We start from the raw sequence: 13184 nt of genomic DNA, 5'->3' as shown, positions 1-13184 counted from the left end.
GGGAAAAAATATTTGGAAACCATTTATCTAATAACTCAAATAACTAAAAAAAGAACACCAAAAACAAAACCCAACTGGGTCAAGTAATGGACTGAGGAAATGAATAGATATTTTCCCAAAGAAGACATGCAGAATTACCATCAGGTATCGAACATGTACTCAACATGACTGATCATTAGGGAAACACAACTCAAAACCACAGCATCAGCTCACGCCTGTCAGAGTGGCTGGTATCAGAAAACAGGAGACAGCAGGTTTTGGTGGGAATGTGGGGTAAAGGGAGACCGAGGCCTTGTTCACTGTTGGTGGGAATGTAAACCGGTGTAGCTGCAGGGAAAAACTGCATGTAAAACTCTCAAAAAATCAAAACTAAAATTACCAAAGTATCCAGCAATCCTTCCTCTGGGTGTTTATGTAAATCAAATGAAAACACTGTCTTGAAATGATATCCGCCCTCCCATGTTCATTGTACTATATTATTCACAGTTGCCAAGATATAGAAACAACCCCAGTGTCATCCATGGATGAATGGACAAAAGAGCGTTTACACGCACACAGACACTCACAGGAGTACTATTCAGCCGTAAGGAAGAAGAAAATCCCATCGTCTGTGACAACATGGGTGGACCATAGGGAATTTGTGCTAAGTGAAGTAAGTCAGAGAAAGACAAATATGTATTGTACGATCTCATTTGTATATGGAAACCAAAAAAAAGCCAAACCTGCAGAAGCAGAGATTAAAAGAATGGTGGTTACTAGGGGCTGGAAAGTGGGAGAAAAAAAAGGGGTGATGTTGGTTAAAGGGTACACAGTTAAGATGAATAAGAACAACATAATGATTAGAGCTAGTAATATTGTATTACATGCTTGAATGTTGCTACTGACAGTAGATTTTAAATGTTCTCACCCAAGAAAGGTATGGTAATTATGTGCTGTGATACAAATGTTACTAATACTCCAGTGGTAATTGTTTTGCAGTATAATCAGTGCATCAAATCAACACTTTGTACACCTTAAACTTACATAATGTCATATGTCAGTTACATCTCAAGCTGGGGAAGGACAGGAAGGAAGGCCTTGTTTATGGTTTTAAGATATTACTTGGCCAACACTGACAGTTCTCCAGAAAAAACAGCACATCTCAAAACAAGTACTCCTGAATAAATGCTGTGAAAAGGTATTTTATAACAACTTTCATCTTTTAAAATGTTTTGTGTAGGTTTTCCTTTCTCTCATATCTCAAGTGCAATGTATAAAATTCAACTTTTCACATGTACAATAAACTGTTATCATCACAAAAAGGAAAAAAAGGAGGAAGGTTGGTGACTGTTGGCTTCTTCCTCATTGATATTTTCTGAATGATTTTGGAGAAGTAATTATAAATGATAAACATGATCATCCTATTCATTCATGCAACTATTAATAAAGGATAGAAATCATGTAGAAAGTAGCATTTTTTTCCCTTCCTGGATTGTGTAGTAAAAAAGGAGGAAAATAGGAAAAGTGTGGATCATTTGACCCTCTTATAATTCCAAAATAAGTCAACTAATAAAACTGAACCCTCATATGCTACATATCATAGCAGGATAGAGATGTAACTTTGTATCAGCCCTGAGAGTTGGGTATGGTAGTGTCCTTGGTTTGAGCAGTGGGAAAACCAAATATACTTTCTAAACCTGCAGATCTCTTTCACTTCCTTGGGATCCTGCCTGGCCTCAGATAACAAACATTTTAATTGCTGGTTGGGGTTGGAGAAAGAGGCTAGTTTAGCTAGCAAAAATATTGATTTTAACTACTGTATTTAATTTTGTCAGACTACTTGTATGTAATCTTATATGAGTATTCAAATGCCAAAAGTTTTGTCATGTGTAATTGTATCACAATGATTATCAAAATGATTATTATCACAATTATTGATGCCCCATGTTCCTATGTAAGACTAAGATTACAGCATCTGTTTGAACAAAGGTTAAGCAGATCTTACAGATTCACTCATTTCTTCATTCATTTCATCCTTCTGATGCCCATTCAACAAATGCTTTTCAGTCTCTAATATACTGGAGAAACAGATGGAGGTACTGAGGGCATATTTGTGGTATGATGTCCTCTTATCTCACAAAGCTCTCCTTGCAGTGAGAAAAAGAGACCCTGAAGACAGTGAGTCTTGGCTGTAGTGGAGCATGGGTGGGAAGGACAGCTCTCAGGACACAGGTGTGCTGATTTCAGTGAATGAGAAGGAGCAGATCTGGGAATAGCCAGAGGCAGAGGGAGCAGCCGGAGGTAGAGGGAGCAGCAACCTGAAATGGAAAAAAGGATGTGGGATCTGAAGGGGATGAGTGTGGCTGGGTTGCAGTGAGCGGCTGGGAGAGGGGAAATGGTGGGGTTGGAGAGGAAGGCGGGTATTGAGGACTACATTAAGCTACTAAATTCAATAGAAAGCCATTAAACTGTGAAACTGAGAGGTGACACAGAGAGATAATTTTAGAAGGTGGATTTGGGAAGAATGCATTCTAGGTGTGAGGAGTGAGGGCAAAGAAGATATATTGAGAATGATTTAAGAGTCTTAACTGGAGCAAGATGGGTATACAGAGGTTCCATTTCATATACATGGAAGATGTCACAAGTGGAATAAGGATTCAGGGTTGGGGACAGTCAAGTCTTCTTCCTGTTGAGACACTGAACTGATTTTGCAATGCCTGTGAGACATCCAAACAGACACTGACATTGACCTACTTGACATCAGTAGGTCATTGGACATATAATTCTGAAGCTCAAGGGGAAGATCGTAGTTGGAGATATGAATTTGGAAATAGCTACTACATAGAATAGATGGTATCTAAAGGCGTGTGACAAATAGTATTTCCATGTGGCAAAGTTTGCAGTCATTCTGGTCACCTTTATTGGTTCCTCCAAGATTGCACACTCTCATCTTATTGCTTGCCTTCACTGTGATGGAAAATACTAGTAACATTTTAATTAGAAATTAGTATTAAAATGTGGAAAAGAAACTCCTTAAATTCTTCTGAGTCAAAACGTTTGAATTAGAATAACTTTAGGTTTAGATATTGAGGAAAACAACTGAGTGTAAAAGGCTATAAAGAGACAGCTCAGGGAGATGACGCCTCAGACACAAGACTGGTAGTATTATTTCTAAGACATGCACAGAAATGTGTGAATGCTGTAACCATTTGATCTTAGATGGTCTGGACATGATTGTCTCCTAGGAAAGAGCTTATTTAATACAATAAAAGCACGTAGTTAAAATCAGAAACTCACTTGGAATAGCGGGATCCTATAATCTGTATCCTGTATTTCAGAATTTTGATAGTCCCTCCATTGAAATGCCCAATAGATTGCTTAATTTCTTATAAAATATGAAGCAACACTTCTTTTTAAGGGGATAGTCCAATGCTGACTGCTCTCAGGCATTTTGTTATTAGCAGCAGTGTGTAGTGTTGGCAGAGATTTCTCAGTTCTAGGAACTTGAGACTGAAACCTAGCTGTGCTTACATTTTCTTTTTTTAATAACAGCATCATTTTTTTAAATTTAGCTCAGATGTGTTTTTTGAGCACCCCTTCCATTCCAGGCAGAACTTGAGATATTGAAGGGAATAGACAAATGCTTACTTTTCACCATCCATTGTAAAACAGGAAGATGAAAGGTTCTAATCCTGTGTGCCATTTCTGACTTTCCCTCTTACAGAGCGGCAGCCTTAAGTAAAGATAATTCTACCTTCATTTGACATAGCAGATGATTGCTTTGTTTAGTATTGTCCCCATTAAAGTTCTTGTACTTGTATGATTTATCAGCTATATATTCTGGTATAATCTAATGTTTGGTTATGTAGTTTTTACAGTTATGTAGTTTCTTTAATGATTGGTATATGTGTGTTTTTAAAAACAATAATGTTACACCACTTGTTACAAAAATGAACTCTTAGGATTATGAGCTAAGTTTAAAAATATTGCCTTGACTGCACTTCCTTTCAGTCCTTGGGTTAGGCTGTGTGTGTCCCACAGCACTGAGTTTTGTGGGAGACTCTAGTATTAACCATGCCAGGAACATTCATTGTGTTGTGAATATTTGTGATTGAGTTCTCTGAGTTTTCATCGTTCATTTTCCTGACCCCTCCTCCCACTCAAGCTTCATTCAGCTGGACTTGAGACAAGCTGAAGGTATGATGCTGCCTTTGGAAAGGATGTAAAACACCCTCCTCTCCTTTCTGGGGCAGAGGACAGGTATTCCAGACTCCTGTTCATTTCTCCTGTGACTCTTTTGTCCTATACTTTTCTGGGTAAAAGTATTTGAGCATTGGATCGCTTCAGTTCTCATTCATTGGAAGAAGAGAATGTTCGAGGAGTTTAGAAAACAGTGTTTGCTAATTAAGAGGGCTCTGCCTTTGAAGTAGGGGTTGGGGCTCCGTCCTGTCCTGGCACCAGCTGTCTGTTTTGGCAAGGAATGAGTTAAAGAGACTTCTCTGAACCTGCTGTGTTTACTCACACCTTGCTGACTCCTAGGTGTGTTGTTACACCCTGTGTCACTCCTGACAAGTACTTCTGGACTGTTTAACTGGTGGAGGGTGTTTTCGTCTGGTGCAGAGGAAGCCGTGTGCTTGGTCTCCCTGCCCTATGCAAAGCTCTCGTCTTCCTGGGGGCTTACATATATGGAAAGGGTTCTTTCCTGTGTTTCCCACCTGTCTCTCATTTGTTGCCCTTTCTAGAGGACTGAGCGAAACACAGGGCTTATATCTGGGTTTGGGGGATCATTTTTGTTTTTTCCTGTAGTTAGTTTTGGAACCTGAGTCACTGTGGATTTTTGCCTTCTGATGGACTGAGATGGCAGACAGATTGACAAGGAAACCTGCAAAGAGATATTACTCCTTTTCTGGAACCTCTCGGAAAGATTCAGTGAAGGCCCTGAGATTTGCAAGGTCATTGAACCTTAAAAGAGCCACTTCAGAAATCAGCAAAAGGCAGGTTGGTACAGAAATTTCTGATCTCTTCAAGTTTCCTTTGGAGTTGAAAGTAGTTGAAACTTTTGAGAAAAGCTTTGAAAATTTGATTTGAAAATTTAATTTGAAAATTCTTTCAAGGTTTCAAAAACATTGCTATTTTCTGCGCCATCCATCAGTTAATGGATGTGTATTATTTGTGTGTGTTCATTTATTACATGGGTTTAAATTATTCACTGTTACAACACAAAGTTGTCATGGTATCAGAAGATTCTGATTCCTAATATGAATTCTTCTCCTAAAAGTTTGTTTCAATGAAGACTCTCATAGTACCAAAACATCTCACTGAAAGGATTAGTTGACTTTTGTGCATAAACAAAATATTACACTGAATGCAAATTAGTGTTTATATACTTTCATAGGAATATTGTTCTATAGGACTGTATGGAATTAAACTTAAATTAAAAGAATATTTTTTATATTAAAAAAATAATTGGAGGCTACTCCTTGGGAATATAAAAAATGATAGGAAGCGATTCTGGCTGTGTGCTTTCTTGTTTAGTTTTACTATATATGTGTTATACTGTAACTTACCGGCTGTTAAAAGAATACATGTGTGCTGTGTGCTGTGCTGTGCTTAGTCGCTCAGTCATGTCCACCTCTTTGTGACCCCATGAACTGTAGTCAGCCAAGCTCCTCTGTCCATGGGGATTCTCCAGGCAAGAATACCGGAGTGGGTTGCCATGCCCTCCTATAGGGGATCTTCCCAATCCAGGGATCAAACCCAGGTCTCTTGCATTGTAGGCGGATTCCAGGGAAGCCCAAAATAGTACATAGAATAGTACATAGAATTTTTAAAATAATGTTGTCTATTAGGATTGAAAAGATTCCTCCTCTTAATGTTAATATTTTTGGAGCTCCCTTTCAGTTACCAAAGAACAGTAATAATTGAATAAAAAGTCAACTAACATCTCACATAGAATGTGATTTTCTTTTTACTTCATCATTTATTTTTGGACAAGGGCCCTGGGTTATGTGTGCCCTCCAGTGGTCTTTTGTAGAATGGTTATTTTTGAGCTCCATTAAGAAGCAGTGGTAATATCCACACCACTACTAGGGGAAGAATTGTGCTTTTAACATTACAGAGAAGTTCTTCAGAACAACTTCCTTCATACAGTTCAGACCCAGCTCAAATATGTGATATTTATTTGGATACTTTCTGAAGGATGTGTGTTTCGGAACATCTCTCAGTGGTTTGTAGGACTGGACAGTGAAAACTCATGTTAGTATGTACCATCACTTTGATCTTTATTTTGGACCTGACTGCTAATATTGAGTAATTTTAATTTCTTCTTTTTTCCCTTCTTTTCCTTTTTACCATGAAGAACGTTGACATTTCAGATACGAATCAAGTCTAAGACATTCCAAATCACTAACCTATTTTCTCCTGCAGAAATCACAGCCATAGTAGATGTTTGTTGATTAGGGATTCTCAACAATCCTGATTTTTTTTTCCTAGTTATTTATGCACAGATCAGTGTAATTTGAATTGCGGACACAGATTAAAACCTGTTTTTAAGAAATTAAACTTTCTACGTAGAGTGTACATAAAAGAAGATGAGAAATTAATGAGGAAATCAAGGGCGCTGATTCAGATGTCAGAATCTTTTCTCTACATCCTCGAGGAAGTACAGAGTTGAAAACTCTGCTTGAACTTGAGGGTGGGACCTGTGTGACAGCATTCTGTGCTTGAGAATTTCAACAGGAGCACCCTGTCTTGTCATTAACGATTCCACGCATTGTTTACAGAAGTAGGGTGTTCACCTCCAGTTCTCCGCCAAAATCCAATTTGTCTAATTAAATTCTGCTGAGCATTTCTAACTTCCTGCCTGAAACGCATTCTAATTGCTTGTGGTTCCAGTGGTGGTAATAATAGTGATGGTGTTCTGCTCTGGTAAACATGTGTTTAAGTGATTACATTCCAACCTGTCGGGGAAGATGAGGTTACTTTTTCACGTTAAAGATGAAAAAGACTTGGTTTTTTGGAGGATGCACGGGCATGTCAGCTGTATTGGTGATGAGTTCAGATTCCTATGCAGAGTTCCTGGGTCATCTTGTATGTACAGTTGGTGACGCTCTTGACCAAGAAAGGCACCTACCCTCCCCCCAAGGAAGACACATCGCCTCCTCAGAACCTTGTTTCTCTCCTTGAAGCCAGTGTGTGAAATGTCAGCAGCCATATAATTTCAGATTCCTGCATTGTTTTGCTTTAGGAAAGGTTTCCATAGGTTTCAAAATCAGGGTTTTGTATACTTTTGGTTGTGGGTGGGGGGAGGGGGTAGTAATGGTTAGGACAAGAGTGTAAACCTTTGAGACTTGTCAAGGGAATTAAGATCTCATATTAAGTGCAAAAAAACTAAGCAGAAATGTTGTGTAGTGGCCAGTTTACTGGGCTCACAAGGCAAAGCAGTTTAGTGTGTGTGGTTGAAAATCTGTCTCAGCAAAAACACAACCAAGGTTTTTGGAGTCAGTGGTCAGAATTTGTGCCTCCAGGATCTGTGTGTGGCCCAGTGTGTGGATGTCTGTCATTTGCTATGACACCATCATTGCTGTCAGTCATCTGTGTGTCTCTGTCTCTATGCTGACTTACTTCTCCATCCTGAGTATATAGAAAATCAGCATGTAGACTCAAAAGTCAGCAGAATGACACATTCTGCTTAATGATTAATGATGGAATAACAAGGAAGCTAACTCAGAAAGTTAGATGGTTTTTTAATTCAACAAAAAGGAACTTTAAGAGCCTTAGGTTATATAGACATGTATTTTATCTGCTAAAGAGCCTTCATTTTTAAGTAGAAGGCAAAGACCTTAGAATAAAGTTGCCTTGGTCTTTTAGGGCCTGAAGGTAGTTATTTTGGATCCGTTTATTGGTTATCTTCAGGTACAAAGCAAAGGAAATTGCGTGGATTTTGTATTCAAACAGAGTAGAAAATTATTTTATCTATAGTGTGTGTGTGAAGATAACATGCTAAGTCTTTTTCCATGTTCTATTAAGAGTGACTTGTAGAAGGATCACAGTTGGTCAAAGTGTAGCTCTGGTTGAATGAAGTTGTCTTCTTATACCAACCATTCCTTAACGATAGACAGTGCCAGTGCTCATCAGTGAGAGACTGCAGTTATGTCCAGAGTAATTTGACGTATAGCACTGTATTGTAAAACACTAAAACATATGTCCTTGTTCAGTGCTTTTGAGAAAACTACTTGGAAAATATTTAACAAGTTAGGAATATGTAGTGGTTCTCTTATTTCATAAAATGTAGCCACTTTTTTTTTTTTTTTTAAAGAGGGAATGATTTAGAAATAGAATGTATATGTGTGGATAACTTGGAAGAATTTTTTGTTTTTGTTTTTTTGTTACCAGAATAGTTTTTCTAATCATAGCAGAAAAGAGTGCTGCTGATGTCACCCAGGTGGGAAGAAGTGTGTTCTTGATGAGTTTTGTGACATAGCTTTGCTGTGTACATAATAAAATGTCATCAAGTTCTATTCTCTTTCACTCTTGGGTTGCAAAAGTTGTATATTCTTGCTTTTCTCACAACCTCAATTAATGAGAAGCTCCTAAACTTAAATGCAATTCATGTTTTCAAGAATAGCTTATATATTTTTTAATATTAGGTTTAGCTTTACCCTGTGTAATTAGATGAACTGTGCAGATGGTATTACACAAAGTATCAGTTTAAAAAATACAAACCTTTAGTATTTAATACCCTTGCATTATTCTAGGGCGAATACATTTTCTTGTGAAAACACGTTGTCCCCAGATTGAGAGAGTTTTGATTTGGATTGAAGTAAGGTGGCAACCCGCTCCAGTGTTCTTGCCTGGAGAATCCCAGGGACGGGGGAGCCTGGTGGGCTGCCGTCTATGGGATCGCACAGAGTTGGACACGACTGAAGTGACTTAGCAGCAGCAGCAGCAAGTTCTCTTTAGTTATTTTTCGAGGGATTTGTTCCAGCATTAATTGTACTCCTTAGTTATCCTTTGACATTTCTTGATTAGGTAGTTTGATCTAAAATAGCAGCCAAGTTAAAGTAGGCTGAGATAATTTTGAATTTAGGAATAGATTAATCCAGAGCTTTTAATACATAAAGGGAAGTGAAATAAATGCATGTAGGTGTTAATGATGAATTGTATCATCCTTGAGGTGAGCAAAGGAAGACTGCTGAACAGTGAACTGCTAAAAGAATCAAACAGGCCAGGGTCTTTCAGATCAGATCAGATCAGATCAGTCGCTCAGTCATGTCCGACTCTTTGCGACCCCATGAATCGCAGCACGCTAGGCCTCCCTGTCCAACACCAACTCCCGGAGTTCACTGAGACTCACGTCCATTGAGTCAGTGATGCCATCCAGCCATCTCATGCTCTGTCGTCCCTTTCTCCTCTTGCCCCCAGTCCCTCCCAGCATCAGAGTCTTTTCCAATGAGTCAACTCTTCGCATGAGGTGCCCAAAGTACTGGAGTTTCAGCTTTAGCATCATTCCTTCCAAAGACATCCCAGGGTTGATCTCCTTCAGAATGGACTGGTTGGATCCCCTTGCAGTCCAAGGGACTCTCAAGAGTCTTCTCCAACACCACAATTCATAAGCATGAATTCTTCGGCGCTCAGCCTTCTTCACAGTCCAACTCTCACATCCATACATGACCACTGGAAAAACCATAGCCTTGACTAGACAGACCTTTGTTGGCAAAGTAATGTCTCTGCTTTTGAATATGCTATCTAGGTTGGTCATAACTTTCCTTCCAAGGAGTAAGCATCTTTTAATTTCATGGCTGCATTCACCATCTGCAGTGATTTTGGAGCCCAGAAAAATAAAGTCTGACACACAGTTTCCACTGTTTCCCCATCTATTTCCCATGAAGTGATGGGACCAGATGCCATGATCTTCGTTTTCTGAATGTTGAGCTTTAAGCCAACCTTTTCACTCTCCACTTTCACTTTCATCAAGAGGCTTTTTAGTTCCTCTTCACTTTCTGCCATAAGGGTGGTGTCATCTGCATATCTGAGGTTATTGATATTTCTCCCGGCAATCTTGATTCCAGCTTGTGTTTCTTCCAGCCCAGCGTTTCTCATGATGTACTCTGCATATAAGTTAAATAAGCAGGGTGACAATATACAGCCTTGACGTACTCCTTTTCCTATTTGGAACCAGTCTGTTGTTCCATGTCCAGTTCTAACTCTTGCTTCCTGACCTGCATACAAATTTCTCAAGAGGCAGGTGAGGTGGCCAGGGTCTTTAGCTTCTCTTATTCTACACCCCTTTCTGTAGTTAGCATCTCACCAGGTCACACGTGTTAGTCACTCAGTCCTGTCCCATTCTCTGTGACCCCGTGGACTGTAGCCTGCTAGGCTCCTCTGTCCATGGAATTCTCTAGGCAAGAATCCTGGAGTGGCTTGCCATTCCCTTCTCCAGGGGATTTTCCTGACCCAGGGATCGTACCCAAATCTTCTGCATTACAGGTCGAGTCCTTACCACCTGAGCCCCCAGGGAAGTCCTCACCACATCATAATACCAGCCCTAGCAGGCCTTGGTGACCAAGAAAGAAGGACCAGCATGAAATGTGGCTCATTTTGAGTAAAAAATTAAGGCCATGTAGTTGGAGGTTGTATGTTCTTTCGAAAGGCAGCAGCTCTTACGTAAGGAGTGTCTTCAAACAGGGTGGAAGCAATGCAGCCCATCCATGTGGTGGATATGATTTATATTTTATGTGCTGTTGGTTATACATGTTCCCAAGGAGAAGTCCTCTCTGTCGAATTAAAATGAATGGTTGTTCCTGCCACGTGGGACCTGTGGTTGCCTGGTGAGAGTGACTGGGTGCTTGGCTGGTGGTAAATTCCTTGTTTACCTTTTTGGGCTGTGAACTAAATGTACTGTAATTTATGTTAATTTGTGCTTTTAAAAGTCTTCAATTTTGTACTTGATCATAAGGGCGAGTAACAAAGATGAAGTGCGTATGAATAACAGTGTTCCTGGGGAAAGGGAGAGTGGTTAACCTTTTGAATCAGAGTCATAGGTAAATAAACTCAGCTTTTTTTAAAGTGATATATCGATTTTCAAGCTGTGTCTTTAAAACCACAAAACGAGTTGATTTTGAAATTTGCGACCTGTTTCTCTGTCCCTTAGGGACTCTGCTCCTGAGTTCTTAAGCCTAACAGCTTGTGTGGCTCTTTGTAACAGCTGGAACGACTGACATTCATTTTCAAACAATCAGTTCTCTCTGATTTGGAAACACATATAATCATATTTTGGCAAGCATTTTTCCATTCCAGTTTCTCCTAACCCATTGGCTCTTGGTTTTAAAATTTTTTTGAATTTAATTTTCACATGAAGCTTGAAATACATATTACTATGATGCAAAGAGTAAAACAATTTTTAAATGTTTTTTAGGACTGTGTTCTAACTATCAAGAGCCAAACAAACTTTCAAGGTTTTTTTTTTTTTTTTTTTTTAAGTTTTTTGAAGTTTATGGAGGAGTTCAGTTCACTTCAGTCGCTCAGTCATGTCCAACTTTTTGCAACCGCATGAACCTCAGCACGCCAGGCCTCCCTGTCCATCACCAACTCCCGGAGTCCACCCAAACCCATGTCTATTGAATCGGTGATTCCATCCAACCATCTCATCCTCTGTTGTCCCCTTCTCCTCCTGCCCTCAATCTTTCCCAGCATCAGGGTCTTTTCAAATGAGTCAGCTCTTGGCATCAGGTGGCCAAAGTATTAGAATTTTGGCTTCAACATCAGTCCTTCCAATGAACACCCAGGACTGATCTCCTTTAGGAAGGACTGGTTGGATCTCCTTGCAGTCCAAGGGACTCTCAAGAGTCTTCTCCAACACCACAGTTCAAAAGCATCAATTCTTTGGCACTCAGCTTTCTTTATAGTCCAACTCTCACATCCGTACATGACTACTGGAAAAACCATAGCCTTGACTAGACAGACCTTTGTTGGCAAAGTAGTGTCTCTGCTTTTTAATATGCTGTCTAGGTTGGTCATAGCTTTCCTTCCAAGGAGTAAGCGTCTTTTAATTTCATGGCTGTAATCACCATATGCAGTGATTTTGGAGCCCAGAAAAATAAAGTCAGCCACTGTTTCTCCATCTATTTCCCATGAAGTGATGGGACCAGAATGTATGATCTTAGTTTTCTGAATGTTGAGCTTTAAGCCAACTTTTTCACTCTCCTCTTTCACTTTCATCAAGAGGCTGTTTAGTTCTTCTTCACTTTCTGCCATAAAGGTAGTGTCATCTGCATATCTGAGGTTATTGATATTTCTCCTGGCAATCTTGATTCCAGCTTGTGCTTCCTCCAGCCCAGCATTTCTCATGATGTACTCTGCATATAAGTTAAATAAGTAGGGTGGCAATATACAGCCTTGACGTACTCCTTTTCCTATTTGGAACCAGTCTGTTGTTCCATGTCCAGTTCTAACTGTTGCTTCCTGACCTGCATACAGATTTCTCAGGAGGCAGGCCAGGTGGTCTGGTATTCCCATCTCTTTCAGAATTTTCCACAGTTTATTGTGATCCACACAGTCAAAGCCTTTGGCATAGTCAATAAAGCAGAAATAGATGTTTTTCTGAAACTCTTTTGCTTTTTTAATGATCCAACAGATGTTGGCAATTTGATCTCTGGTTCCTCTTCCTTTTCTAAAACCAGCTTGAACATCTGGAAGCTCAAGGTTCACGTATTGCTGAAGCCTGGCTTGGAGAATTTTGAGCATTACTTTACTAGCGTGTGAGATGAGTGCAATTGTGTGGTAGTTTGAGCATTCTTTGGCATTGCCTTCCTTTGGGATTGGACTGAAAACTGACCTTTTCCAGTCCTGTGGCCACTGCTGAGTTTTCCAAATTTGCTGGCATATTGAGTGCAACACTTTCACAGCATCATCTTTCAGGATTTGAAATAGCTCAACTGGAATTCCATCACCTCCACTAGCTTTGTTCATAGTGATGCTTCCTAAGGCCCACTTGACTTCACATTCCAGGATGTCTGGCTCTAGGTGAGTGATCACACCATCATGGTTATCTGGGTCATGAAGATCTTTTTTGTATCTTCCATGTATTCTTTCCACCTCTTCTTAATATCTTCTGCTTCTCTTAGGTCCATATCATTTCTGTTCTTTATTGAGCCCATCTTTGCATAAAATCTTCCCTTGATATCTCTAATTTTCTTGAAGAGATC

At 39.6% G+C, this 13184-nt stretch overlaps 1 protein-coding gene across 48 annotated transcripts in view; it reads left to right on the top strand.

Moving 5' to 3' along the window:
* Positions 1-13184, top strand: part of PARD3 (par-3 family cell polarity regulator) — a 579141-nt gene that overhangs the window by 99409 nt on the left and 466548 nt on the right. Inside the window, exon 3 of one of the 48 annotated variants that reach the window (XM_086334608.1) lies at positions 487-4977. The exons of 43 other annotated variants lie outside the window; for them this stretch is intronic. In XM_086334608.1, the coding sequence (XP_086190734.1) occupies positions 4837-4977 (141 nt within the window). In that variant the 5' untranslated portion in view covers positions 487-4836. Of the gene's footprint in view, positions 1-486; positions 4978-13184 lie in introns of those variants that run through there. 4 more of the 48 variants (XM_086334619.1, XM_086334611.1, XM_086334621.1 and 1 more) reach the window with 4 other exon arrangements.

This window comes from Bos grunniens, chromosome 13 (assembly GCF_055505025.1).
Source record: "Bos grunniens cultivar Pamir isolate PY7600 chromosome 13, Bosgru_T2T1.0, whole genome shotgun sequence".
NCBI classification, from domain to species: domain Eukaryota; kingdom Metazoa; phylum Chordata; class Mammalia; order Artiodactyla; family Bovidae; genus Bos; species Bos grunniens.
This window is presented reverse-complemented; position numbering and strand designations above follow the sequence as displayed.